The following is a 23,836-nucleotide window of genomic DNA, read 5'->3' as shown; positions in this document are numbered from 1 at the left end:
TGATGTATTATATGAGATGCTGACTGCCAGAATGAGCTCAGGAGAACAAGAACTATGTGTTGCTTAGGAGGTGGTTGTCTGTCTTTGTCCTTCATGGCTACAAACACGGTGATGGAGGAACAGGAAATGATGGAAGCAACCCAGAACAGAGCAGAGCAGGAAGGTGTGGGTTTGAATCCCACACTGGCCTGCTGCTTGCTGTGTGGAGTTTATCTGTTCTCCCCATGTCTGCTTGGATGCACATCTCCTTTTGTTTTGTCTTCCTGCTGCTCAGGGACCTTAAACTGTCTCCTCTTCACATCCAGGAGCGGCTGAGCGTTGCCGTGGTGAACGCACCATGGCGATGCCACAGAGCCTCTGCCTGTTTTACAGCATAGCATGAATTTATTAGCGCCTCTGTTTTGATGACGTCACCCTGATACATGTGGAAGTGGATGAAAGCGTTCTGATCCACTGATGCTGATCCACCAGGACCTCTGCTGCTCCATCGCCCGGCAACCCACATGGTAACCAGCACGGCAACCCAGCTGTGGTCCATTTACGGTACAGCGCCACGTCCAGTCAGACTTGACTAATTATGTCAACTGCAGCTTCTAATTTGTGGAATTTTCCAGAATATGAATGAAAAATAACTCAAGTGGTTTTTGGATTGCGTAATCACCGGGCGGGCAGCAGAGATCCGGACTGAGGAACAGCATGGTGACAGAGGAGGCACGCCCTCTGCTGGTCAGCATGCAGTGTGTGGTTTCTCTAGTGGACTCTAGTCATTGTCCTTTGTTTACATCCGTCTTTCCTGTCCTCTGTAAAGATGCACATGAAGCCTGTGGACATGAAGGATCAGGTCAAGACGGATTTATAGATTTCATCCCCAATTTATAGAAAACATTCTGCAGTCCTTTCTTCCTGTCTCTCTGTCGGTCGTTGCTTCGTTCAGAGAGCGGATCTTTGCTCACTGTGTTATTCTTCCTGACCTGAACAGAAAGAAGGCGACCAGCAGATCTCCGTCCAGGTGCAGGGAGGTGAGAGCAGCTTCACCCAGAGCGGCCTGGCAGCGGCTCAGGACTACACCGCCACGGTCACTGGAGAGATGGACGGCAGGCGGGGGGCCCAGAGCTCCGCCCACTTCATGACCCGTCGGTTACTTTCAATTGGTTGCATTTTTCTAATCAAAGTTCTTATTTTTTGTCCTTTCTTGCTTCCTCCTTTCCTCTCCTCCCCCAACATTCCTTTCCTTCTGTTCTACATGATCTGTTACAATGGAAACCTTCTTTTACTTAATATAGTATTTTTATGGTTAAGTTTACTAACAAAGCTTTAAGGTACTTAAGACCACACATGGTGAATACGTCATACTATAATAAAACATGATCTCATTTTATGCTTTTCCTCCATCGCTCAGTTATCTCTGGTCCCAGTAACCTCCATGTCGTCAAGACAACCACCACCTCTGTGGTGCTCCAGTGGGAGCAGCCGCAGGGTGAGATCGACAGGTATCGACTCACAGTCTCGCCCGCTGATGGAGCAGGCAAGAGTCTGGAAATGACCGTCCCAGCTGCCAGAGACTCCGCCCACATCCAGCAGCTGGAGGCGGGGCGTTTGTATGACATCACACTTGTGGCAGAGAAGGAGAGCAGTCAGAGTAAAGCAGCGACCATCCAGGCGACTCCCGGTGAGTCACAGTTACTGTGGAGGTTTGGACTCAATGTGGTGCACAAGAGCAAGTATGGAGGTTCTTCTATAGATGGATCTTCATGTACAATGATTGTAGAAGTAAATATATAAGAATATATATATAAATATACTATATATATATAATATATAGTATATGTATAAATGAACTGAATAATAATAATAATGTGTTTTACTTCTAGGCTCCTCTCAGACTCTCACTCTGTCTCCTTACATCACAGTTTGCTAACACATATATAAACATGGAAACATAAAAGCAATAACTGAATGGTTTTGACATCATGTTTATTTATTTATCAACCAGATGTCATTGCACTAAAACGTACCCTCAGACTGAGACAAGTCCTCTTTGTTTGCAGTGTTTATGAATAACCAGACATGCAAATGAGGAAACACAATAGTAACGCCTCTTCGCACTAAGAAACTTCTGGTCAGAAGGTTCTATGAATGAGGGAACATGGTTCTGTGCTTTATGAATGAACTCCTCTATGTCTATAGTCATGTGACTGCCATGATTGATCCTGGAGATAAACATGATGGATGTTTCATGGTGAATCATGAAGAATTCTGGGGGGGAAATCTCATTGTTTAACTAAACCTATTGGACGGCCATGACAGTTTAGATTAAAGGTACGAATCAGAGACTAAAACAAGTCACCGTGTTCCTGCTGTGTGTTAGCATGTCCACACGCAAAACACCTGACAATGAGGAGAACCAGGAGTGTAAACCTTAATGAAGCGCCTCTCATAACTGTCAGGAGGAATTCTTCAACCTGTTGACTTTTCCCCATAGTTTTTTTCTACCCAACAGAGACAGAAGCTCATGGGTGGTATTTCCCGGTTTCTTTGCAGAGCATCATGAGTTGATCTAATCCCTGTTGTCCTCACAGGTTCCAGTAGTGCCCTGACGCCCGTTCAATCAAGAATATTAACACTGCTTTTCTGTCCCTGTTAGAAATGCTCCCTCCTGGACTTACACAGCAGCAGAAATCACTCATTCCACATGCTCACTTCATTCACATCTCTAGGGAAGACGGCAGCGAGGGTTTCCATGGTAGCTGTCACTGCACAGATCACACCGGCACCTCCACAGGATGTTGACAGCGGAGATCCAGTGTCAAACCTTTCCCCCGATGGACAGGGGAGGAGGAATGATGGAAGTGAGGTGGAAGTGGGAGGAAGAGAAGAGTCTTCAGCTCCTGTACCTGTCAGAGCAACACCTTTAGCCAGCAGAAGAGATGGCGCTAAGCCCAAACTAGCTGAAAGGCTAGTATCAAGAAAACCAAATGTCGGGCATTTACGGTTAAATGCAACCAGAGTGGTGCCTGGTGGGAGATGGTTTGGCCCAGGTGCTGTGAAAAAGCCCCTAGTGGGGGTGAAGAAGAAGGTGCATGTAGCCAAAAAACAGAAACCAGGATTCCCCATCAAAGACGTCAGAACAGTCACTTTAACAGCGAGCGACCCCAGCGTGGAGAAGTCACACACGCCGGCCCACATCGATCAGGATTTAACTTCTGCACCTGGAGCTGATTCAGGAACTAGAAATCAAAGTCTCCCTGTGGAATCCACTGACTCAAAGGAGCAGCCTGGTATTGGACCAGTCCAGCCCAATGACACTGATCCGATTTATCCAGAGCCGACCGTGACTGTTCGTGGTCTGGAGAAGAAATGTGTGAACAAAATACAAGTGAGCCATATCAGACTGCCCCTTAAAGACAGAGGAAATGGGTGTAGGGGCGATGGGATGGGGCCAAGAGGAAGGACGACACATCACGGTTCCTCTGACCAGGAAGTAATCAATCGTGCTCCCTCCTCCGATTCATCTTCAGAGTCGGATGTGGACTATTCACCAGATCCTTTACATCGACTCCTGACTGAAACGTTTGACAGGTTGAATATCAAAACCTTTTCTGTTCACCTGTCCAAACCCTCAAACATTGATGAAGACGCAAACATTGATGCAGATACAGTGAGGAAGCAGATTTTAGGCGGACTGAGACCAATGTCATCATTTCCATCATCCTCATCATCATCATCGTCATCCTCACCATCCTTATCACCATCACATTCATCATCTTCCTCACCATCATCACCATCCTTTTCTTACTTATCACAAACATCATCATCATCATCATTACCTTCCTCAACATCTTTGCCTTCATTAGCTCCATCTTCATCATCATCCTCATCACCACCACAATCACCACCAACAGCAGCGGCATCATCATCATCATCTTCCTCCACCTTATCAAGATCAGGTGTAAACTCCACCAATCCAGCTGAAACAAACCAGGACAGGAAGCCTCCTTCACCAGCAGACCGTGCAGCTTTTTTCCGTCGTACACATCCAAGACCCGGATTCCCACGTCGCCCCCGTCCAAACTTTGGAATGCTCCAGAACAGAACTCATCCAAATCTTAGAGTTCCTTATCGTTCTCATTCTCCTTTGAGCCTCATCCCTGGAACAAAGATGAAAAAAGGACAAACAGCCACAAATGAAACCTCCTCTTCGCCATCTTCAGCCACTTCAGAAGAACCGCGTTCAGCTGAGGGAAACGAGCCAGAGACAGACCCAAGTGTGGACAGAGATCAGGCCAGGGCAACAGTTACACCCTTTGGAACTGAGCAACATCAGAAACATACAGACGGAAAAGCTCCACCATTTCGCCGCTTTACTCCAAAGACAGGATACCCGCGCGGGCCCCATCCAAACCTGGGACTGGACCGAACCCGTCCTCACCCCTCCCAACCTTTACATCCTGATACTCAGACAGAGGAAGAGAATGATGCTGCCAGTGTCCCACCAGGCTCATCAAAGAATCCTTCCAGAGAATTCCATCCAGTTGAGCACACAGTAGCAGGAGGGGACAGCAGTGAAGACACAGACACAATAAAGAGGAGCCAGGTTACTGAAGGAAACCCAACTCAGCAAACCAGTGGAACATCACCTCTTGGACGTCCAACCTCCAAAGTTGGTTATCAACGTCGGCCATACGTGCGACCACCTAGGCAGCCACAGAAAGGTCCCATACGCAAAACCTTAACATCCAGAAGGATAAACGGAGGCAGTGGCATCATGACTCAAAGTTTAGCTAGCCAATCAGGAAAGGATAATACCCATGGGATCCCAGTTAACCAATCAGGGGAGCAGGAAGTCCACACTCAAACAGTTGAGATGAATCAGTCAAAAGAACAAAAGGCTAGAGAGCTTATCCAAAGTACCGAGTCCAGTGTCTATAGTACAATGCACAGCAGCCAACCAGGAGAACAGGAAGTCCACAGTTCTACCAAAGCAGTCAGGATTAGTCAATCAGGAGATCAAGACTCCCCAAACGTGGACCACTATGATTCTACCCAGGTAATACAGAACTCTTTAGTCCAAACAAGTGAAATTGTGGAAGAAGAAACTAGTATCAGTGACTCTGATTCCACATCGAGGATCCAGAAAAATACTGGTGCTGTCATTCGAGGGATCAGCAAATATTCCTCCAATAGAGGACAGAAAACCTTGAAACCAGACACAGGGCTAAAAAAAAACCCAACGGGAATGAAAACAGGATCCAGTCAAGTTAGGAACATCAGCCTGATTCAGAGAGGGCGGGATTCCAACACACATCAGACCACAAAGAGGGAACAGAGCAAAACAGAACCAACAAGAAGTGAGTCCAGAACTCTCAGGGTACCAGATCTTTCTCCTACTAAGGACTCAAGGGAGCCTCTGGACAATGTGGGGGTGAGGAGCGTGACATCAGGAGGGTTTCTGCTCTACTGGGACGCACCGGAGGGGAAGTACAAAAACTTTGTTGTTTCCCGGAAAGCCCAAGGTGAGAGTATTGAGAACCCAAAGGAGGAAGAAGAAGACTTAGAGAAAGAAAAGAAAGACCAGCGTGAACCAACCGAAGACACGGGAAAAGAAAATGCACTTCTGGAACACGTCACGCCTCCTCCAAGAAGCAGCACGACAGTCAAACCTTCAACAGGAAGCAACAAAACCTTCAAGAAAGTCCTTCCCGGTTCAGCTCGCTCCTTTCCCTTTGAGAACCTGCCTCCACAGAGCGAGTACACCGTGACCCTGCTTGGAAAGGGACCTTCTGGTCTTCTGTCCAGACTGCACAAGCTTGTCATCAATACAGGTACAGGCCATTGTGACAGTAAAACGCTGAGTCACTGCTGTACAAGGCTCCAACATTACTGTCAATGTTGTGACGCTGTGAAACTCTTTTCCTCTTCCGTCACCTCACAGTCCACTCAGGCCGAGCGCTCCACACGCCTCTCACATGCCAACTAATAGTCACGCGTGTTGTGTTTGCTTACTTACTGAAATGCTTCTTTCATGTTCAAGAGCTCAGGCGCTGCTGTGAGGCTCTTGAAAGCTGTAAGTTCTGTATTTACAGTTTGTATTCGTCCTCACTTTTGGTATGATGTCATTCAGTGGTCAGCTGTTTGTTGTTGTTGTTTTTGTCCCCATGAAGTTCTGCCGCCGCGGAAAAGCTCATTGAGCATTTGTGTTGTTTGTGCTCTCATTTCTCAGCATGCATGAGGATCAGAGAGACCTTTCTGATCCTCATGCATCAGAGATCAAACGTCACACTCAGATATCTGATGTCACTCATTACAACCACACACATTTGTCAGTCATCCTGGAGCTCCACAGGTCCTGCAGCTGGGAATGGATTTCTTGTTTAATAGAAAAGAAAAGAATGTAATCCACTGGAGTCCATTATTGCAGAAGTTGCAGCTGTTTTGTGGCAAATGAAAGGGAAAAGCTTCCAAATAACTTCAGAGACGTGTTTTGTTTTGTTGGAGTTGGCAACAAATATCTGAGTCCACCATTAAAAGCCAAACATAACCTTTCATTGACTGCTGCTGTGGTCTTCTGTGGTCTTCTCTCACTCAGGGTAAGCTAACAGTCCACCAGCTTCACTGACACCTTCACCTGTCAGCCAAAGCTCAGGGTAAGACCATGACTGGTCGGTCCGTCCTCACCTTTCAAACACATACCTGCAGATTCTGGGCGTTTTCACATCCACCTGGTTTGATCCGGTTCAGGTCTGAATCACAGCAATCACACTCAAGCTAAGACCAGAACAGCTGCACAAAGAGAGAACTTTGAGACAATCTATGGATGGATTGATTGACTCAGAGGCAGAGAGGGCTGTGTGTATTTATCACATGATTTGGATGCTGCGTAAAGGTGGACACACCTGGCGCTTAGCTAGCACGTGTTCAGATGAACATGTTTACGTGTGGTTTTCCACAAATTCAGTTTCTACTCCAGATGTTTGTAACAGCTGTGTTTATAAGCATCCTCCTCTCGGTCTCACAAGTTTAGCTGCTGCTACAGCTTTGGCTAACTGCAAGCTACCTCACTAGCCAGGTAAACCTTACATTCCATACTAATCACTCAAAGGCAGACAGAGCCAACATTTGGTGTCAGAAAGTGCCACAAAACATTCAAACCTGACTCAGCCCACACGACCTGGACCTCCTCCTTCAGCTAAACAAAGCTGAGCCTGATTTGGGTGTTAATGAGCCTGATCTGGGCCTTTGCTGTGCATGTAAATGTCTGAATTTGGACCAAAGCAAACAAGCTACAGGAATGAAAACGCCCTTAAATCACCTAAATTAAGAAAAAAGGAACCAATGATATCTGAGACTGATTGTTAGTGAAGCAGTTTGATCCTAACAGAACCAGAATCACAGCCACAGTGTTTCAGAGGAGGAATGTGAAGTGTAACGTCTCTGACACTCTGCCTTCCTGTTTCCTGTTGGATAGTTGATGTATTTTTCATTCAGTCTCAACTTCATAACCGTATGGAAAATGTCTCCTTGTCTCCTTTTTTAACGTCCTTCCTCTCTTCCTGCCACGCTTCTGTTTCCAGGACTGAGCCAGCAGCTAAGCGTTCACACGTCGTCATTCTCTCCTTCGCTGCTGTCCAGGATCCATCCCTGCCCTTTGTGTCTGTATATGCTCTGTATACTGTATATATGTACACGCACTCGACATATATACACACACACTCACTGATGTGTGGATGGATAACTCACACTCACAGGATTTGTCTTTTCACTCTCTTATGGCATTTTTATATTTTCTGTCTCGTAAGACCTTCCTCTTCTTCATTCGGCCTCTTATAGTCTCTCCTTCCTTGCAAATCTCTCTTTGGTTGCTTCAGAGTTCTCCTTCCTTCCTCCCTTCCTTTCCTTCCTCCTCCTGTTGTCCTCCGCTCACCTCTGGTTCTGCTCCCGTGCCATCCAGGCCCCGAGCCGCCCTACGACATTGTTTTCAGCCAGCTGACGGAAAACTCTCTGACGGTGTCGTGGACCAAACCCAAGAGCGCCGTCAGCAGCTTCAGGGTGACCTACGCCCAGGCGGAGGACGGTGAGGACGTCTGTAGAGTAACATGTGACTTCAGTAGAGTCACCACAGCTGCATGTAGAAGTCTTTATGTCTCTCTACCTCATTCTCTGTTTAAGACACATCAGGGAGTGAAAAAGCTGAGAGGACTTAAGAGTGAAGACACACATGCATGAATACACGCCGTTAATAAGTCACATCGTTATTCATGTCACTGCTCCTACTTCCTGTTTGTAACCATGCACACACAGAGGAAGTGACTGGATGAACGCTGTGTTTCCCCTCAGGCCAGCCGGTCTCAGTGTCCGCCGGCTCGGAGGAGTCCACTGTGGGCCTGTCCCGGCTCTCTCCTGGCTCCTCCTACCAGGTCAGCATCATCTCCATACTGGGCCTGGACGAGAGCGACCCCGTCCAGGACTTTGTCACCACGCGTAAGTACAGCAGATACACAGACACACAACCCTGAGCTGTGTGAGCTTCCTCCCTGTCCATCAGGATCTGGATCCAGTATCATCTTGAGCATTGCGACACATTCTGATCGGCTTGATCAGAGCCGATGGACTGACATGTGTCACACATATAGAATCACTGAGATGATAGAAACCTGTAGCTGGACCAGGATGGAGCCCAGACGGTGCTGAAGCAGAAGAACTGAGCCGAAGTCAAAACAAAGGGAACAGCTGTTCAACTAGGTTTTAGAAAGATTTCTTCGGGAATCAACAGGAAAAGTTTGGATTTCATTTCTCCTTTGGGGTTTGATGTGAAAGTTCTGCGCTCCCTCTGCTGCGCTGTGATTGGACGGCTGCTGCCCCTGTGACCTCTGTGTGTTTTGTAATGGCTGCAGCAGGTGCTGGACTTGGACGAGCTCTGTGGAGGGTTGCGTTTTCTCACAGGATTGTTCTGGATTTGTTTTTGGCGTTCTGAGATGAAACCTTGAGGAGGATCTTTATTTATTATTATTTAGATTTCCTCTGTCCTTCTTTCAGTCCCTGACCCGCCCACAGACCTGCAGGCCATCAATGTCACCCACAACAAGGCCTTGTTGCTATGGCGACCGGCGTTGGCCACAGTGGATAAGTACGCCATCGTATACGGCACAGGGGAAGGTAAGCAGCTCAGCACATGGCCAGACGCCTAGACCTGATCAGGATCTGAAGTTGCTTTTTGGCCTCAAATTCTGAATTAGGAATCAATTTCCCTGCAACAATCTGCAGTCAGAAGTATGTTGTTCCTTCACATTCCTTGTTTGCACCATGGGTGAAGGTGCGACTGTAAGGAGACCACTGTGTGTGCTTGTGTGTGTGTGTGTGTGCGCGTGTGTGTGTGTGTGTGCGGGTGTGTGTGTGTGTGTTTCTTTGGTCTGTCCAGGTTCCGAGTTGAGAGTCACAGTATCAGGAAACGCAGCGGAGCAGCAGCTGAGCAGTCTGGAAGGTTCCTCCACCTACACCGTCACTATAACCAGCCAGCAGGGCGGCGTGGAGAGCTCGCCCGCGACCACCACCTTTACCACCACCAGGGGTCAGCGCACACACACACACACACACACACACACACACACACACACACACACACACCCTTTGACCAGTTTGAGCTCCATATGACCTTTCTCCCCTGCTGGCCTCTCCAGGACCTGGTGCTGATGGGGACAGACCACGTGATCTCCAGGCCACCCAGGTGACTCCGCGCTCTGCCCTGTTGTCATGGAAACACCCGTTGAAGCCTGTGGGTAAATACAGGCTGACCTATCAGACTGAAGGGCACGAGGTGAAGGTGAGATGTATTGGAGGTAAATACAGGAAGCATTAGAGTGGCAGTCAGCATCTCATATAATACATACATCGCTGTTGTCAGGAGATCTGGAACCTTCACAGTGAAGAGTGTTCAGTGTCGTGACTGAGGCTGAACCCTAAAGGGAAAGTTAAAAAAACCTATATTTGTATCATAACTTCACCTCCCTCCTTCTCTGCAGGAAGTGATTGTGGACGCCATGGTAACAGAGCTCAAGCTGAGCAGGCTTCACCCGGGGTCCACATACAGCGTCCAGCTGCAGGCTGAGGGAGAGGGAGGCTACAGCGCCCCCACCTCCACAGAGTTCACCACAGGTACTGCACTCAGACTTAGTATTGCTTCCTTTACTGAAGTGAAGGGTTGGTATGCATCATCATCATCATCATCATCATCATCATCATCATCATCATCTCCCTCCTCCTCTTCCTCAGGTACACTGCGGTTTCCGTTCCCCTCTGACTGCTCTCAGGAGCTGCTGAACGGCATCAGGACGTCCGGCGTGGTGGAGATTTACCTGCGGGGGAAACATGGCGAGCCTTTGAGGGTTTACTGCGACATGGAGACAGACGGAGGCGGCTGGATGGTGCGTGACAGCCACAGGCTCCGCCCCTTCACCTTACTGTGTCACAATAACAAGGCTGAAGATTGGAATCTAAAGGATTTATCACAACATTTCACCCCAGCACCTCCGAGTCTCTGCAGGTCCTCGGCCTCAGTCCAGGTCTCATGCTGAGGACTTCCTGTTCTCCCTCTGCAGGTCTTCCAGAGGAGGAAGGACGGTTTGGTGGACTTCTTCAGAGGCTGGAAGGACTACACCCGAGGGTTTGGAGACCTGAACGGGGAGTTTTGGCTCGGTGAGAGTTTAGATCTCTTGTGTTTGATGGTGAGTGAGAGGGAGCTCAGCCTTCATCCAGGTCCTAGAGACTGACAGGTTACACACAGCTCTGCCTCACTTTGATGGTTTGAATCTTTTCACTCTTCACATCAGCTTGTAGGAGAAACTGTTGGCTCACAGCAAACAAGCTCCTCCTCTTCATCACTACCTCGTATGTTACATGTGACATCTGGGAAAATGAGCAGAAGAGTTTAATTCCTCAACAGGGGAATTCTGGGAAAGGAAATAAAAATGAGGCAAATCCCCCAATGTGCCTTTTAGCAAGGCACCAAGCTGCCTGAACCCTCCACTGCTCAGTGTGTGAGTTAGTGTATGAAGTACGTTTATGAAGGTACTTCACTCTGATGGACGGAGCAGATATTTTATTTGGGTAAAAGTCAAAGTACAAAGAGTAAACAAATGTAATGCTATGACCATTTAAGCTAACATGTCAATCTAAACCTGCCCTTTGATCTACAAATGGTCTGATTTGTCTCTGCAGGTCTGGAGAGCCTCCATAACCTGACGGCGGGAACCAGAATGAGTCTACGAGTGGACCTGCGAGTCGGCCATGAGTCCGCGTTCGCCAAATACTCCTCATTCCAGGTGTCCAAGAAGCCCTACAGGCTGAGCGTGTCCGGGTACAGCGGGACCGCAGGTCAGCCAGAACACGCTGCGTATCCTATCTGTAGCCCCGCCCCTCTCCATGGAATTTTGTTTGTGGTTTTCAACTTTCGATTTTAAGTAGTGACCCACAGAATGTCTCAACCTGGACACTTTGATGCTGAGAGACGTTCTGATGTCTGAGACTCGTTTACGTATTAAGGCAAAAGCAGTAAAACCACACTAAAACATGTATGATCTGTATAGATGTGTGTGTGCTGACTGAGTCATGAACTGAAGCCTCCAGAGTCTGAAGTCCTTCCTCTGCTCCCACTGATCTCTTCCTCCTCCTTCTCCTCCTCCTCCTCCTTTCAGGCGACTCCCTCAGTTACCACAACAACTACGTCTTCTCCACTAAAGACCGGGACCCGGCCCCCTTCATCACCCGCTGTGCCATGTCCTACAGAGGCGGCTGGTGGTACAAGAACTGTCACGAGGCCAATCTGAACGGCCTGTACGGCGTCCACATCAAACACCAGGTAACAGCTGGGGACCTCCAGCGCAGGCACCAAGGAGGTCCAAGCTGAGGCTCAGGGCCAGCTGGAGATGTTTACAGTGACATGCGGTCGATTTACTCTCTCTCTCCCTCTCTCTCTCTCTCTCTCTCTCTCTCTCTCTCTCTCTCTCTCTCTCGCGCTCTCTCTCTCTCTCTCTCTCTCTCTCTCTCTCTCTCTCTCTCTCTCTCTCTCTCTCTCTCTCTCGCGCTCTCCTTCTCTCTCTCTCTCTCTCTCTCTCTCTCTCTCTCTCTCTCTCTCTCTCTCTTCAGGGTGTGATCTGGACCACCTGGAAAGGTAAAGAGTTCTCCATCCCTTTCACTGAGATGAAGATGAGACCAGCAGCCTTCAACCCAGTCCAGGGATGAGAGAGAGAGAGAGAGAGAGAGAGAACTTACACACACACACACACACACACACACACACACACACAAACACACACACACACACACACACACACACACACACACACACACACACACACAAACACACATGGTGGACTAAATCCCAGCTCATATTGATCCTGCTGTTGAACAGGGCCTGTGGCGCCCCCTGCAGGCTCAGGTCTATTCTCTCTTCTGTGTGGTGGAATGTTTCCAGTCAGATTCTCCAGGTTGTACAGTTTCCTTGTTATTTACAGGGCCGCTCATATTTTCTACATATTGAACAGATCAGCTGCAGCTCTTTACTCTTAAATCCTCCAAAACAAGTCTGTTAAGGAGACAAGGAGACAAGGAGACAAGGAGACACAGCAAAGCTCCCCTCTGAAGGGCCCACGTCCTGATGACATCACTCATTACCGCAGCAGAACCAGACACACAATGAAGGAAATAAGCTAACCAGACAAATGTATATATCTGTTGCCATGGTAATAGTGTCATGTGACATGGTGACAGTTGGTTGAGCACTGAGTTTCAGCACTTTTTGATCACAGTCAGCATCCAGAAAGCATCCAGAGAGCTCAAACCTCCACCAAGGCCAAGCCTCCCTCCAAGTCACCATAACAACCAAACCCCCTTTATAATCTGAGCACGGCGTCAGAATACAGGTGAGGTCAGAGAGCGGGGGCGTGGTTCAGCTGTCCTCAGTGTCCTCTGTCCATGTGTGTCTTTGTCTTATTTACCTTTTTGACTCCAGTAAGGATACGACAATAAAATCCATTTCAAATCCTCTTTGTTAAACATTCATTTCTTTGATGTTTTGTGCCGGGTGACTTTTTACAGTGTTGGTGTGAAACCTTTTACAGTGTGGAGCAGGAAGGCTGGCTCAGGCACAAGTGAAAGTAAAAGTAGCTCACACACACACACTCACTCACACGCCGTCAGCAGGTCTTTATTCAGAGTTTTGGTCGTCGTCTGATCGTCGTCTTCGTCCTGCTCGCCTGAAGATGCTCCACAGCCTGAACAACAGCGAGCAGCAGCTTGGAGGCTTCAGCTTCCAGAACTGTCGCAGGTAAAAACAACTACTTCCTGTTGTTATTCTGAGACTCTTACAGCTCTTACAGTCTCTCTCTCTCTCTCTCTCTCTCTCTCCCCCCTCTTTCTCTCCCTCTCTTTCGCCCCCCCCCCTCTCTCTCCCTCGCTCTGCCCCCCCCCCCTCTCTCCCTCGCTCTGTCCCCCCCCCTCTCTCTCCCTCGCTCTGTCCCCCCCCTCTCTCCCTCGCTCTGCCCCCCCCCCCCCCCCCTCTCTCCCTCGCTCTGTCCCCCCCCCCTCTCTCTCCCTCGCTCTGTCCCCCCCCCCTCTCTCCCTCGCTCTGTCCCCCCCCTCTCTTCAGGAATGCCGTGTTGGAGTCTAGTCAGTCGGAGTTCGGTTCTAAAGTTCCCACTGCGAGGAAGACGGGGACGACCATTGCAGGCATCGTCTTCAAGGTGTGGGTCTGATCGGCCAATCAGAGGCCTGGATGTTAAAGGAAGCGTTCTCTGTCGGCAACAAGTCCAAACCTGAACATGGAGATAAATAACTCCAGTCTGTGGTTGTCATAGAAACAATGCTACAACATGAGTTCTGTTCTGAAATATAACTTTAAAAAACAAAACAAATATATAAATGTGTGTATATGTACAGACACACACACAGACACACACACTCACACAGACGCGTGTGTTTCCTGTCCCTCAGGACGGCGTGATCCTGGGAGCAGACACCCGGGCCACTGATGACATGGTGGTGGCCACCAAGAACTGCATGAAGATCCACTACATCGCTCCCAAAATCTAGTGAGTACACGGCCCAGGTTTGACCTTCCTTTGACCTTGAGGCGAGCCTGAGTCTACTTCCTGTCTGTGCTCTAGCTGCTGTGGTGCCGGCGTGGCGGCCGATGCTGACATCACCACGCAGATCATGTCCTCCAACGTGGAGCTGCACATGCTCAACACGGGCCGACCCCCACTGGTCGCCATGGTAACCAGGCAACTGAAGCAGATGCTGTTCAGGTCAGACATCTGATGGATTTGTTTTTGATCCTCATGAAATGAGATCTGAACTCATTGTGTAGACGTTTGTGTTTCTCTTGGTTCATCCAAAGACCTAGAGAGGAACAAACACACAGAGTTCAGAGTTCATGTGACTCCAGTCTGAAGGTGCTGAAGGTCTCTCCACCACTCGAGTCCAACGACTTTACAAAGCGTATCAGGCCCAGAACTTAGCAGTCAACCCTCAGTGTGTGTAGTGGTCCCCTCAGCCTTGGTGTGTGTGTGTTGTTTCAGGTACCAGGGTCAGATCGGCTCGTCTCTGATCGTGGGCGGCGTGGACGTGAGCGGCCCTCAGCTGTACAGCGTTTACCCACACGGCTCCTACGACAAGCTGCCCTTCCTCACCATGGGTACGCCTGTGACTGTGTGTGTGACCGTGTGTTTGTGTGTGTGTGTGTGTGTGTGTGTGTGTGTGTGTTTTGATCAGAGCTGATGTCTGGTTGTCTCCAGGTTCCGGGGCTGCGGCTGCTGTTTCCGTGTTTGAGGACAGATTCAAACCAAACATGGAGGTGAGAGACGACCTGCAGGCTCCACACACTTCACTTCCTGTCATGAATCCTCACCCACTGCCTGAACTCTTTCCTCACACCACCAAAGCCGCTGGCGTCTGCTGGCGTCCATGTTTGTCTCTGCAGCTGTCTGTCCTCTCTCTCTCTCTCTCTCTCTCTCTCTCTCTCTCTCTCTCTCTCTCTCTCATATTTAGCTGCTGTTGGCTCTGTTTCCTCTGGTTTCTGTCTGAAAGTCTGTCATGTAGTCCAACGTGACCACCGCCTGCTTTGCTCTGATTGGCTGCTGAGCGGTCAGGTGATGCAGTCCACTCTTGTGTGACTCATATGCGGTTGGAAAGCCAGCGATCATGTTTATCATTGTCGTGACTCCTATTGGCTGAAAGCCTCCATAAGGCTGCGTGAAGGGGCGGAGCGTCTGATGGGAAGTTGGCGTGGCTCCTTTAGTCTCAGGCCTCAGCTTTCTCTCTCCTCTACCGCCCTCCTCAGCTGGAGGAGGCCAAGCAGCTGGTACGAGACGCCATCGCCGCGGGGATCTTCTGTGACCTGGGATCAGGCAGCAACGTGGACCTGTGTGTGATCACAGAGGGCGGGGCCAAGGTGCTGCGCGCCTACGACACGCCCGCAGTGAAGGGGAAGAGGTGAGACAGGAACCAGAGACATGACAGACAGCTCAGCATTTATGAATTCGCTTCTTAGTTTAATTTATTTCTTATGAGTTTCTTGACTTGAATTCAAGATGAAGTGTGTACACATGAGACCTGACTGTGTGTGTGTGTGTGTGTGTGTGTGTGTGTGTGTGTCTCTGTCTGTGTGTGCGTGCGTGCGTGCGTGTGTGTGTGTGTGCGTGCGTGCGTGCGTGCGTGCGTGCGTGCGTGCGTGCATGTCTGTCTGTTCTCTTTGTGTGTGTGTGTGTGTGTGTGTGTGTCTGTGTGTGTCTGTGTGCGTGCATGCGTGCGTGCATGGGTGTGCGTGTGTGTGTGTGTGTGTGTCTCCCAGAGAGGGACAGTATCGGTACACCCCTGGCACCACAGCTGTCCTCAGCAGAACCATCACCCCCCTGCCTCTGGACCTGATCCACCAGTCCGTCCAGATGATGGACACTCAATAAAATACTGCAGGAAAAGAATACAGAGAAAAACATGGTGCCAGTGAACGCATCATTCCTTCTTCCTGTGATCATATTTTGCTGTAATGAAGTTTTTCTTGGATAAATCAGTTGATTGACTTATTTTGGTCTGTGGTGTGTGTTCTCTCTGCTGCCCCTGACCCCTGACCCCTGACCCAGCATCCTGTCGCACTGCCAAGATAGACATTTTAGATTATTCAACATGATATTCTAAAACAAACCTTTTGTCCTCATATTATTGTGTAAACATAAGTACAAACAGAAAGAGAAGACAGTCTGACTTTAATCGTCTTATTTAAAATTAGGCTCTGATGTTTGGTCTCTGTATAAACATCATTTAGAAACACGTCATCAGATGTCAGAATATGATTCAGACATTTATCTTTGTTTTGTGTTCACATAAACATGAAGTGAAGGTTTGGACACGAAGAACGGGGCCGCCTCTTAAAGCGCAGACTGAAGCTGCAGCCAATGAGCTTTGGTCTCTTTAGCTTGTTGTGCTGCCATCCAATCAGCGTCCGGCATGCTGTTGCAGGCCCACACCGTGGTGCGTTCTATTCTGTTATCCACGCACCCGGCTGGGTCAAAACCCGCCTTCATCGAGCCCACAGGAGCGCTGGCCCCGCCCGTTTAGAGCCGCTCTGTTCACTACACCAAGCGCTCCAGCAGCGAGCGTCCGTTGCATATAGTCGAACACGATTGGCCAGCGTCCGTTTGAATCTGAAGTGGGCGTGTCTACGGCGTCCAGTCGTTTGTAGTGCAGCGACTTTGGTGTGGAAATTAAACCGTAGACTTTGAGTGACATCAGTGAGCGATCAGGTGCGTAAGAGTTCATGTTTGTTTCCTCACGCAACTTAAAAACAATTAGTTAATCAGCGGGAGACTTAGAGGTCGTAAATGTCCGGCAACGAGCTCCAGAGCGCCGAAGTTCGTCCAGCAAATGGAGACGAACTTCAGTAGAAATGAAATGAAATCATCTCTTATGTGTTAACTCTCCTTTAAATGTTTCGTTACGTTAAAGCTGAACTCTGTAACATTTACAGCCAAACTCCATCTTAACATCAACATTTGTCCCTTGTGACCGCGCGCGCGCGCGTGTTTGTGTGTGTGTGTGTGCGTGTGCGTGCGCGTGCGTGCCTCATTATTCGTGTATGAACTTTATTCAAACTTGAACGTAAACAGAGGACAATAACACACCAGAGAGGGCGCTAACGGTGACGTAGTGCATAGAGATAAACGCAAATGTAGTTTGTTTAATCGGAGCATCAGAGCCACGCCCCTAACCGGAAGTACAGCTTCTTGAAGTAACATCTTGTAACCAGAGTGCAGCACAGTGTGTGTGTGTGTGTGTGTGTGTGTGTGTGAGTTATGTCATCCTGTGTGTTCTTACAGGTCTCTGCTCCTCTGAGTCTGAAACCATGCGTCACGATTTAAATGTCAGCCGCCGCAAAGGCAGAGCGCCTCAGCATCGCCCGGTGCAGAGCCCCAGGACCCCCGGAACACCCAGGTCCCCCCGACGGAGCGGAGCCTCAGGTGAGTCCAGCAGAACAATGGGACCCAGAGAGCCAGACCCTGCAGGGGACTGACTGACTGACTGTGTGTGTGTGTGTGTGTGTGTGTGTGTGTGTGTGTGTGTGTGTGTGTGTGTGTGTGTGTGTGTGTGTGTGTGTGTGTGTGTGACAGGACGACCTCCCGGCACTGCCAGGAAGAAAAGGTTCCGCCCGGGTACCAGGGCTCTGATGGAGATCCGTAAATACCAGAAGAGCACCAACCTCCTGCTGAGGAAGGGACCGTTCACTCGCCTGGTGAGGCTCCGGCTCCGGACGCAGCTTCCTGCTCGTCTGCTGTCTGTCAGCGTGTTTGTGTCTGTGTGACCTTTGACCTTCACTGGGAAGGTTCTGCTGGTTTCTGGCAGCCTGGTCCAGAGGAGAGCAGACTGTATTTCTGGGAACCTGGAAGTCCCCTCACTGATCGGTTGTTGTGTGTTTCTGGTTGATGCTGCGTTCAGGTGCCTCTGCGTTCACACACTGATCTCCTGTTGTTGGTTTCAGGTTCGTGAAGTTTGTCAGACTTTCACCAGTGAGAATTACAGGTGGCAGGTTTACGCCCTGATGGCCCTGCAGGAGGTGAGCAGCTAACATGCTAACATGCTAACACACCCATCAGATCCACCAGCTGTCACTCAACTGCAGCGACCGATCAGATCACTGCTGATCGGTCGCTGAGCCGGAGGCGTCCGCTTTGCTTTGACCTCCTCTGGTGGCTCCTCCCCTTTCAGGCGGCCGAAGCCTTCCTCGTCAACCTATTCGCCGATTCCAACCTGTGCGCCATCCACGCCAAACGCGTCACGCTTTTCCCTCGTGACATCCAGCTGGCCAGGAGAATCCGAGGGGTGGAGAACCTCTGAGGGGGGGCGAGCGGCTCCACCTGCTGGCCTCAGGCTGAGGGGGGGCGAGCGGCTCCACCTGCTGGCCTCAGGCTGAACTGCAGCTTCTTACTGCGATGGAAACGTCGATCTAAACAGGAGATGTGAACTTTTAGATTTTACTTTTAGAGGAAGTGTTCAGGCTCGGCTCGTTTTGGCGCCGGACCTGTGATCTCTGTGTTTCTGTAAATAAACTCTGTTGTGTTTCCTGTGTCGTCATGGCGATAATAAACCTCAGTTTTACACTCGGCTGCTTGTTGATGTGAGTTGTTTTGTTTCTGGTGTTATTTTGGAGCTGATCCCGTTTCAGCTGAGGGACAGAGGGACTTCTGTAGCTCCGCCCCCCGGCCCCCTGGCGTCCCTGTAAACTCCTCTGCTGGGTTAATTGGTCCCGGGGGTTCAGGACGCTCGCCCGTCTGATCGGCGGGCGTCCAATCAGAGCCGCTCTCTCCTGCTCTCTGAGGCCCAGAGCTGCTTGTTTACAGGTGCGCAGGGGCGTCGCCCGGCACAGGCCGGAGGACGAGGAGCAGGCGGAGGACAGGAGGACACCTGCAGAGAGGAGAAAACCAGGAGAGAGAGAGAGAGAGAGAGAGCAGCTCAGCGGCAGGGAGAGGAGAGCGTCCGGACCTCATTCACCTCCAGGAACATCTGAACCCAAACAGACTGAGGACAGGATGTGAGTATGAAGTCAATCAAAGAGATGAAATGTAAAGGAGCTCTCATCATGGAGTCTTTAGGTTTGTGATCTTAAAGCTGTTCGACTTTAGAAGCGTTACTGTGCCGCTCTATGTGCCGCTCTATGTGTTCATATCTGGATCCTCAGGCTCTCAGCTGATCTGGGTCCTTCTCTCTTGTGACTCTCTGGACTTTAAAGTCCTCACGTCCCTCCAGCTTCAGGTCCAAGGTCGCCCACTGTGGTTCTGAGTCCTGGGGTCAGTTTGTTTACGTGGAGGCTTTTTATAGAGCTGTAATTACAGCAGTGATTACAGAGTGGAGCCATGATTAACCCTCTGTCTCACACACACACACACACACACACACACAGGGCAATCATGATGTCGACAGACGACCGGACCCTGGAGGAGCTGCTGTACGGCGGTGACCTTGGTGATGAGGGGGCGGAGCTGAGCGATGGCGGCCCGGCCAGGACGGAGGAAAGTAGAGAGAGAGAGAGAGAGAGCTTTGTTTGTGTTCTTTCTGGAGTGGTTGCCTGATGGTGGCGCTCTTCACCTGCTGAGCTCGTGTTCTCTTTCACTCACGTTGTCCCACTCGTCCTCGTGTCTCCAGACTCCGGCCCCCGTCTCCGTCCAGGAGCCGCTGATGTGCTCCGGCTGTGGCGAGCAGGTGTGCGACCGCTTCTTCCTGTTGGCTGCAGGCCGCGTGTGGCACAGCGCCTGCCTGCGCTGCAGCCACTGCCACTGTGAGCTGCAGAGCCACGGCTCGCTGTTCTGGAGGGACGGGAACATCTACTGCCAGCAGGACTACTGCAGGTCAGACCCTGACCCTGATCCTGATCCTCACCCTGATCCTCACTCTGAGCCTCACCCTGACCCTGACCCCGATCCTGATCCTGTTTCTCTTCTCAGGATGTTTGGAGTTGGTCAGTGCGCCCGCTGCTCTCAGCCAATCCCTGCTTCCGCTCTGGTCATGAGGTCTGGGGATCTGACCTTTCACCCCAACTGCTTCTGCTGCCAGGTCAGCTCCAGGTTCTGGCTCCAGGTTCTGGGCTCAGCACATCTCAAAGTATTCATGGAGGTTTTCTCATTAGATTCTCTTGATCACTGCAGTTTCCACTCTGTCCAGTGAGTGGCAGCGTTTCATCACTGATGTCTGAGTTTGTAAGAAACAAACAACATATCTGTCTATTTCTCTCTCTCTATGCCTGCCTGTCTCTCTGTCTGTCTCTCTGCCTGTCTGTCTCTCAGCCTGTCTGTCTGTCTCTCCTGTTGTAATCATGGATCCTAGTTTGTGTCTTTGTGTCTTTGTGCAGCAGTGTGAGGTGAAGCTGCTGCCTGGTAACCTGTACAGCCTGCAGGGCCAGAGCCTGTACTGTCAGTCCCATTACCACGGCGACGGAGCATCACAGGACCTCCAGCCAAACCAAAACATGAAAGAAGGTGTGTGTGTGTGTGTGTGTGTGTGTGTGTGTGTGTGTGTGTGTGCGCCTGTGTGTGTGTGTGCGCCTGTGTGTCTGTGTGTCTGTGTGTGTGTCTGTCTGTCTGTGTTCTCTTACATTCAATATGTTTAATTTTCCATTTTCATTTTAATATTTGATTTAATATCCAGTTCTTTGTTGACGTGTCTGAAATATAAATGATGGTGATTTAAAAACAAACAGAGAGAAGAAGATTTCAGGGACTTTCTGGGTCCCTGAAATCTGAACCCAGACTTCCTGTTAAAGGGGAAGGGGAGGAGTCTGTCAGCAGCTCTGAGTCACGGTTGGATGACAGGATGGCAGGTGGGCGTGTCCGCAGGCGGACCAAGCGGATCAGGACGTGTTTTCGCAGTGAGCAGCTGCGGGCGCTGGAGTCTTATTTCGCCCAGAAACACAACCCGGATGGTAAAGACTGGACCTGCCTCGCCCACAAGACTGGCCTGCCAAAGAGGGTCCTGCAGGTGAGCCAAGACCTCGCACAGGTAACTGGGTAGAGTTCAGGACCTGATCACACCAGCAGGTCCGGCTCAAGAGCTGCATGGACCTCATGGTTTACAGAATCCACCTCCTGAACCTGAACCAAAGCCTTCCTGTGGCCTTGGGTCGGTCTGAGTCTCCCTCTCTCTCTGTGGCAGGTGTGGTTCCAGAACGCTCGGGCCAAGCTGAGGCGTTCCCTCTCCACTGACGACTCTGCGGCCAGTTCGCCAGCTGCCGCGCCCAGAGGCGTATCCATGGCGACGGGCTCCTCCCCACAGAGCGGCCCTGCACCCGGTCCGGTGCTGCACTTCCACACCAGCACCATCGACCACATGCAGCTCTCCCTCCTCACCGCTCCGCTCGCTGACCCGGCCCAAACCCCCACCGGGACCGGCGGCCAGGCCTTGCAGAGCCCCTCTTTCCTCCTGGACTACGATTCCCAGGCGGCCCCGGCGTGCGCCTCCTCTCTGGAGGCCTACAGGGACTTTGGGGAGGCCGGGGGGGGAGCTGAGGGGGGCGCTGATCCAGATTCTTTCAGTCCCTTTTACTGCTAGGAGAGTTTTGTTCTGACGCCTCAGCTGATCGGCACACATCAGGGGCTGCAGGAGGACCTGGACTTCAGGAGGACCTGGACTTCAGGAGGACCTGGACTTCAGGAGGACCTGGACTTCATTCTGCTGCTTTTAAATCACAGTTCTGCAGTCAGACAACAGAGACTTGTACTGTATGTTGTAATAATGTGTTCTGTTCCAGATGGATCAGTGAAGCTGAGTCTGGTAACGGGCCGGCATGTAGACCAGAGACAAACAGGAAGTGGGTGGGGGAGGATGACTGAACCGGTGCAACTTCCTGTTTGGGTTTGAGACCAAACACCAGACTTGCAGACCTGTAGACCTGCAGACCTGTAGACCCGTAGACCCGTAGACCTGTAGACCCGTAGACCTGTAGACCCGTAGACCTGTAGACCCGTAGACCTGCTCAGTGAACCACCAACATCTGCAAAACTCACAGAATAAACGTCAGTGAGTGAGTTCAGACATGATTTTCCCAAAATGTGTTAAATACGGTAGAAGTACCACTGTGTAGCTTAGCTTAGCTTAGCTTAGCTTAGCCTAAAGAAGGTGTGGGTCACTCACTGTTGTGCTGTTTCACTTTTTGACTGTGCGTTAGGCCAAATGTGGACATGTGTGTGTGCTGTGTTTTAGTGTGCAAGTGTGTGTGTGTGCTGAATAAAGCCTTTGTTCCTTCACGTCTGTGTGTGTGTGTGTGTGTGTGTGTGTGCTAACCCACAGAGCCACGTTTCCTCTGAGTGTCGGTCCGTTCTTCCATTGTCGTTGTCAGATTTCCCTGAATGCTCGTTTGCCTCAGTGACATTCTTTCAGGTGCCTCCGTGATTTCCTGGTGACCTTCATGAAGGTCGGTTGGGGAGGAAGCTCAGCCGTCCGCTCTCCCCTCAGAAAAATCTTAATGAATTGTTCGCCTCCTCCCCAATCAAGCAGCAGTAATTAGTGGAGTGGAGCGCCGTCTCTCAGCAGGAAGAATGAAGGTTATGATGAACGGCGTGTGAACGAACCGCCGCCTGCGTCAGACGGGCCGAGGGCCAATGGGGCGACGGCAGAGGACCCGGGTCATGACCCTCTGACGGCGGTGTGTTGTTATAAGGTCAGAGCGCTGGACACTCCAGACGGCGGCGGCTGCGTTTCCCCACAGAGGTAAGCTCAACACTCGGCTCTTTGTTTCTGACCTCTCTGTTGTTGCAGCTTGTAGAATTCAGTCAAACTTTCCTTCACCACTGGGTGAACTTTTGATGAGCCTGAGTGAAGGCGAACCCTGGTGCAGTCCAGTTTGTACGGTGAGGATGTTGTAAGGTTCTGGAGGACCTGTCCCTCTGCAGGCTCCAGTGGACCCTGAGCTCTGTGTCGTCTCTGTGCTTATCCTACTTATGTGGCTCACAGATTGTGTCGAGGTTAAACAGTTAAAGTCCTTAGTAGCTACTCAAAAGGTCCGAGGTCTGGATCTCCTGCCAGCCCCTGGACCTGTGTGGAGTTTGCAGGTTCTTCTGGTGTCTGCGAGGGTTCAGATTCTAAAAGGTGTCGGTTTGATTCCTCCTGCCCTTGCCTTTGACCAAGGCACCAGGCTGTGCCTCAGCTGTGATTGGTTAAATGTAGAGGACACTTTGTGTTTGTGGTCCTTCTGTGTTGGTGTCAGACTTCATGCCTCTAAGGAAACTGAAACCTGGTGGTCAGATAGGAGACGATCCATTAAAGGTGGAGGTATGAAGTCACTGTGCCTCCTAGTTACTAATTTGTTTCTCCTGAATGGTTTCTCTTACCAGATGAGACTTTGTTTTTGTCCCTGTGGCTCTCAGCTGATGCTCTCCCTCCTCTGCCTCACCCTCCTCTCCCCCTTCCCGCTGACCGTCACCTCATACCCGCGCTCCTCCACCGCCGCCCCGCCCACAGTGCACAGCCTGGAGCTGCAGGCGGCTCTGCTGCGGCTTCACAACGCTCTGGATGTTTGGAGGGGAACGGGAGCGTGGCCAAGCCCCCCCACGGTGGCCTCCTGGGAGCCTGGAGAGGAGGACGGCGAAGATGCGACCTGGGAAGAGGAGGAGCTGCTGAGGGCCCAGAGAGGAGAGCTGATGGCCCTGCCGCTGTCTCCCTTTCCTGGGGATCACTCTCTGGAGAGTCTGCACTACCATGAAGGTGGAGAGGAGGAAGGCGGGAGGAGGAACGAAGCTCTGACCTCCATGGCCGGAGATCTCCAAGCTTTCAGCCGGGAGAAAGGAGGCTTCGGGTTTCGCTTTGG

The 23,836-nt window shown here is 50.6% G+C and overlaps 5 protein-coding genes and 1 long non-coding RNA gene across 10 annotated transcripts in view; 5 read left to right on the top strand and 1 right to left on the bottom strand.

Annotated features, from left to right (window-relative positions):
* LOC143009732 (uncharacterized) overlaps positions 1–13,012 on the top strand; it is an 18,891-nt gene extending 5,879 nt beyond the window's left edge. The window contains exons 3-16 of one of the 4 annotated variants that reach the window (XM_076161796.1): positions 980–1,133; positions 1,400–1,669; positions 2,718–5,822; positions 7,949–8,071; positions 8,335–8,478; positions 9,034–9,153; positions 9,416–9,565; positions 9,675–9,817; positions 10,017–10,149; positions 10,267–10,418; positions 10,593–10,689; positions 11,212–11,367; positions 11,688–11,851; positions 12,139–13,012. In XM_076161796.1, the coding sequence (XP_076017911.1) occupies positions 980–1,133; positions 1,400–1,669; positions 2,718–5,822; positions 7,949–8,071; positions 8,335–8,478; positions 9,034–9,153; positions 9,416–9,565; positions 9,675–9,817; positions 10,017–10,149; positions 10,267–10,418; positions 10,593–10,689; positions 11,212–11,367; positions 11,688–11,851; positions 12,139–12,234 (5,007 nt within the window). In that variant the 3' untranslated portion in view covers positions 12,235–13,012. The other 3 variants (XM_076161797.1, XR_012964710.1, XR_012964709.1) reach the window with 3 other exon arrangements.
* A 123-nt stretch (positions 13,013–13,135) lies between these two features.
* On the top strand, positions 13,136–16,073 carry psmb10 (proteasome 20S subunit beta 10). Its single transcript, XM_076161798.1, has 8 exons — positions 13,136–13,318; positions 13,640–13,733; positions 13,984–14,081; positions 14,157–14,297; positions 14,571–14,686; positions 14,787–14,845; positions 15,332–15,483; positions 15,842–16,073. The coding sequence occupies exons 1-8, from the start codon at positions 13,254–13,256 to the stop codon at positions 15,951–15,953; spliced, it is 837 nt and encodes a 278-aa protein (XP_076017913.1). The 5' UTR covers positions 13,136–13,253; the 3' UTR covers positions 15,954–16,073.
* A 629-nt stretch (positions 16,074–16,702) lies between these two features.
* On the top strand, positions 16,703–18,518 carry cenpa (histone H3-like centromeric protein A). Its single transcript, XM_076161792.1, has 5 exons — positions 16,703–16,790; positions 17,364–17,504; positions 17,655–17,776; positions 18,023–18,097; positions 18,250–18,518. The coding sequence occupies exons 2-5, from the start codon at positions 17,390–17,392 to the stop codon at positions 18,376–18,378; spliced, it is 441 nt and encodes a 146-aa protein (XP_076017907.1). The 5' UTR covers positions 16,703–16,790; positions 17,364–17,389; the 3' UTR covers positions 18,379–18,518.
* A 930-nt stretch (positions 18,519–19,448) lies between these two features.
* Positions 19,449–20,693, top strand: LOC143009735 (LIM domain only protein 3-like). The gene is made up of 5 exons (XM_076161799.1): positions 19,449–19,538; positions 19,684–19,886; positions 19,983–20,091; positions 20,387–20,513; positions 20,683–20,693. Exons 1-5 carry the CDS (start codon positions 19,449–19,451, stop codon positions 20,691–20,693), a joined length of 540 nt encoding a protein of 179 aa, XP_076017914.1.
* An 82-nt stretch (positions 20,694–20,775) lies between these two features.
* Positions 20,776–21,969, top strand: LOC143009724 (LIM/homeobox protein Lhx2-like). 2 transcript variants are annotated; one of them, XM_076161789.1, is made up of 2 exons: positions 20,776–21,033; positions 21,187–21,969. In XM_076161789.1, exons 1-2 carry the CDS (start codon positions 20,848–20,850, stop codon positions 21,580–21,582), a joined length of 582 nt encoding a protein of 193 aa, XP_076017904.1. In that variant the 5' UTR covers positions 20,776–20,847; the 3' UTR covers positions 21,583–21,969. The 2 variants fall into 2 exon arrangements, with proteins under 2 accessions (XP_076017904.1, XP_076017905.1); XM_076161790.1 differs by having other exon boundaries at positions 20,783–21,012.
* LOC143009726 (uncharacterized) lies at positions 21,843–22,040 on the bottom strand. The gene is made up of 2 exons (XR_012964707.1): positions 21,963–22,040; positions 21,843–21,922 (listed from the first exon to the last, which is right to left on the bottom strand). It is a non-coding gene; the product is annotated as an uncharacterized LOC143009726 (long non-coding RNA).
* Between the last annotated feature and the right edge of the window lie 1,796 nt (positions 22,041–23,836).

Source organism: Genypterus blacodes, unplaced genomic scaffold (genome assembly GCF_046128005.1).
Source record: "Genypterus blacodes isolate CSIRO-AG114 ecotype Tasmania unplaced genomic scaffold, CSIRO-AGI_Gbla_v1 ptg000113l_1, whole genome shotgun sequence".
Taxonomy (NCBI): domain Eukaryota; kingdom Metazoa; phylum Chordata; class Actinopteri; order Ophidiiformes; family Ophidiidae; genus Genypterus; species Genypterus blacodes.
Note: the sequence above shows the minus strand (reverse complement) of the source record. Positions and strands in the feature narration are given on the sequence as shown.

Excerpts from the sequence above, each read along its gene's own strand:
- psmb10 (XM_076161798.1), top strand. The coding sequence starts at position 13,254 with ATGCTCCACAGCCTGAACAACAGCGAGCAGCAGCTTGGAGGCTTCAGC. Across the intron at positions 13,319-13,639 it reads AGCTTCCAGAACTGTCGCAG|GAATGCCGTGTTGGAGTCTA; the intron begins GTAAAAACAACT and ends CCCTCTCTTCAG. Across the intron at positions 14,298-14,570 it reads CTGAAGCAGATGCTGTTCAG|GTACCAGGGTCAGATCGGCT; the intron begins GTCAGACATCTG and ends GTGTTGTTTCAG.
- cenpa (XM_076161792.1), top strand. The coding sequence starts at position 17,390 with ATGCGTCACGATTTAAATGTCAGCCGCCGCAAAGGCAGAGCGCCTCAG. Across the intron at positions 17,777-18,022 it reads AGGGACCGTTCACTCGCCTG|GTTCGTGAAGTTTGTCAGAC; the intron begins GTGAGGCTCCGG and ends TGTTGGTTTCAG. Across the intron at positions 18,098-18,249 it reads CCCTGATGGCCCTGCAGGAG|GCGGCCGAAGCCTTCCTCGT; the intron begins GTGAGCAGCTAA and ends CTCCCCTTTCAG.
- LOC143009735 (XM_076161799.1), top strand. The coding sequence starts at position 19,449 with ATGATGTCGACAGACGACCGGACCCTGGAGGAGCTGCTGTACGGCGGT. Across the intron at positions 19,887-19,982 it reads TGCCAGCAGGACTACTGCAG|GATGTTTGGAGTTGGTCAGT; the intron begins GTCAGACCCTGA and ends TTCTCTTCTCAG. Across the intron at positions 20,092-20,386 it reads CCAACTGCTTCTGCTGCCAG|CAGTGTGAGGTGAAGCTGCT; the intron begins GTCAGCTCCAGG and ends GTCTTTGTGCAG.
- LOC143009724 (XM_076161789.1), top strand. The coding sequence starts at position 20,848 with ATGGCAGGTGGGCGTGTCCGCAGGCGGACCAAGCGGATCAGGACGTGT. Across the intron at positions 21,034-21,186 it reads TGAGCCAAGACCTCGCACAG|GTGTGGTTCCAGAACGCTCG; the intron begins GTAACTGGGTAG and ends TCTCTGTGGCAG.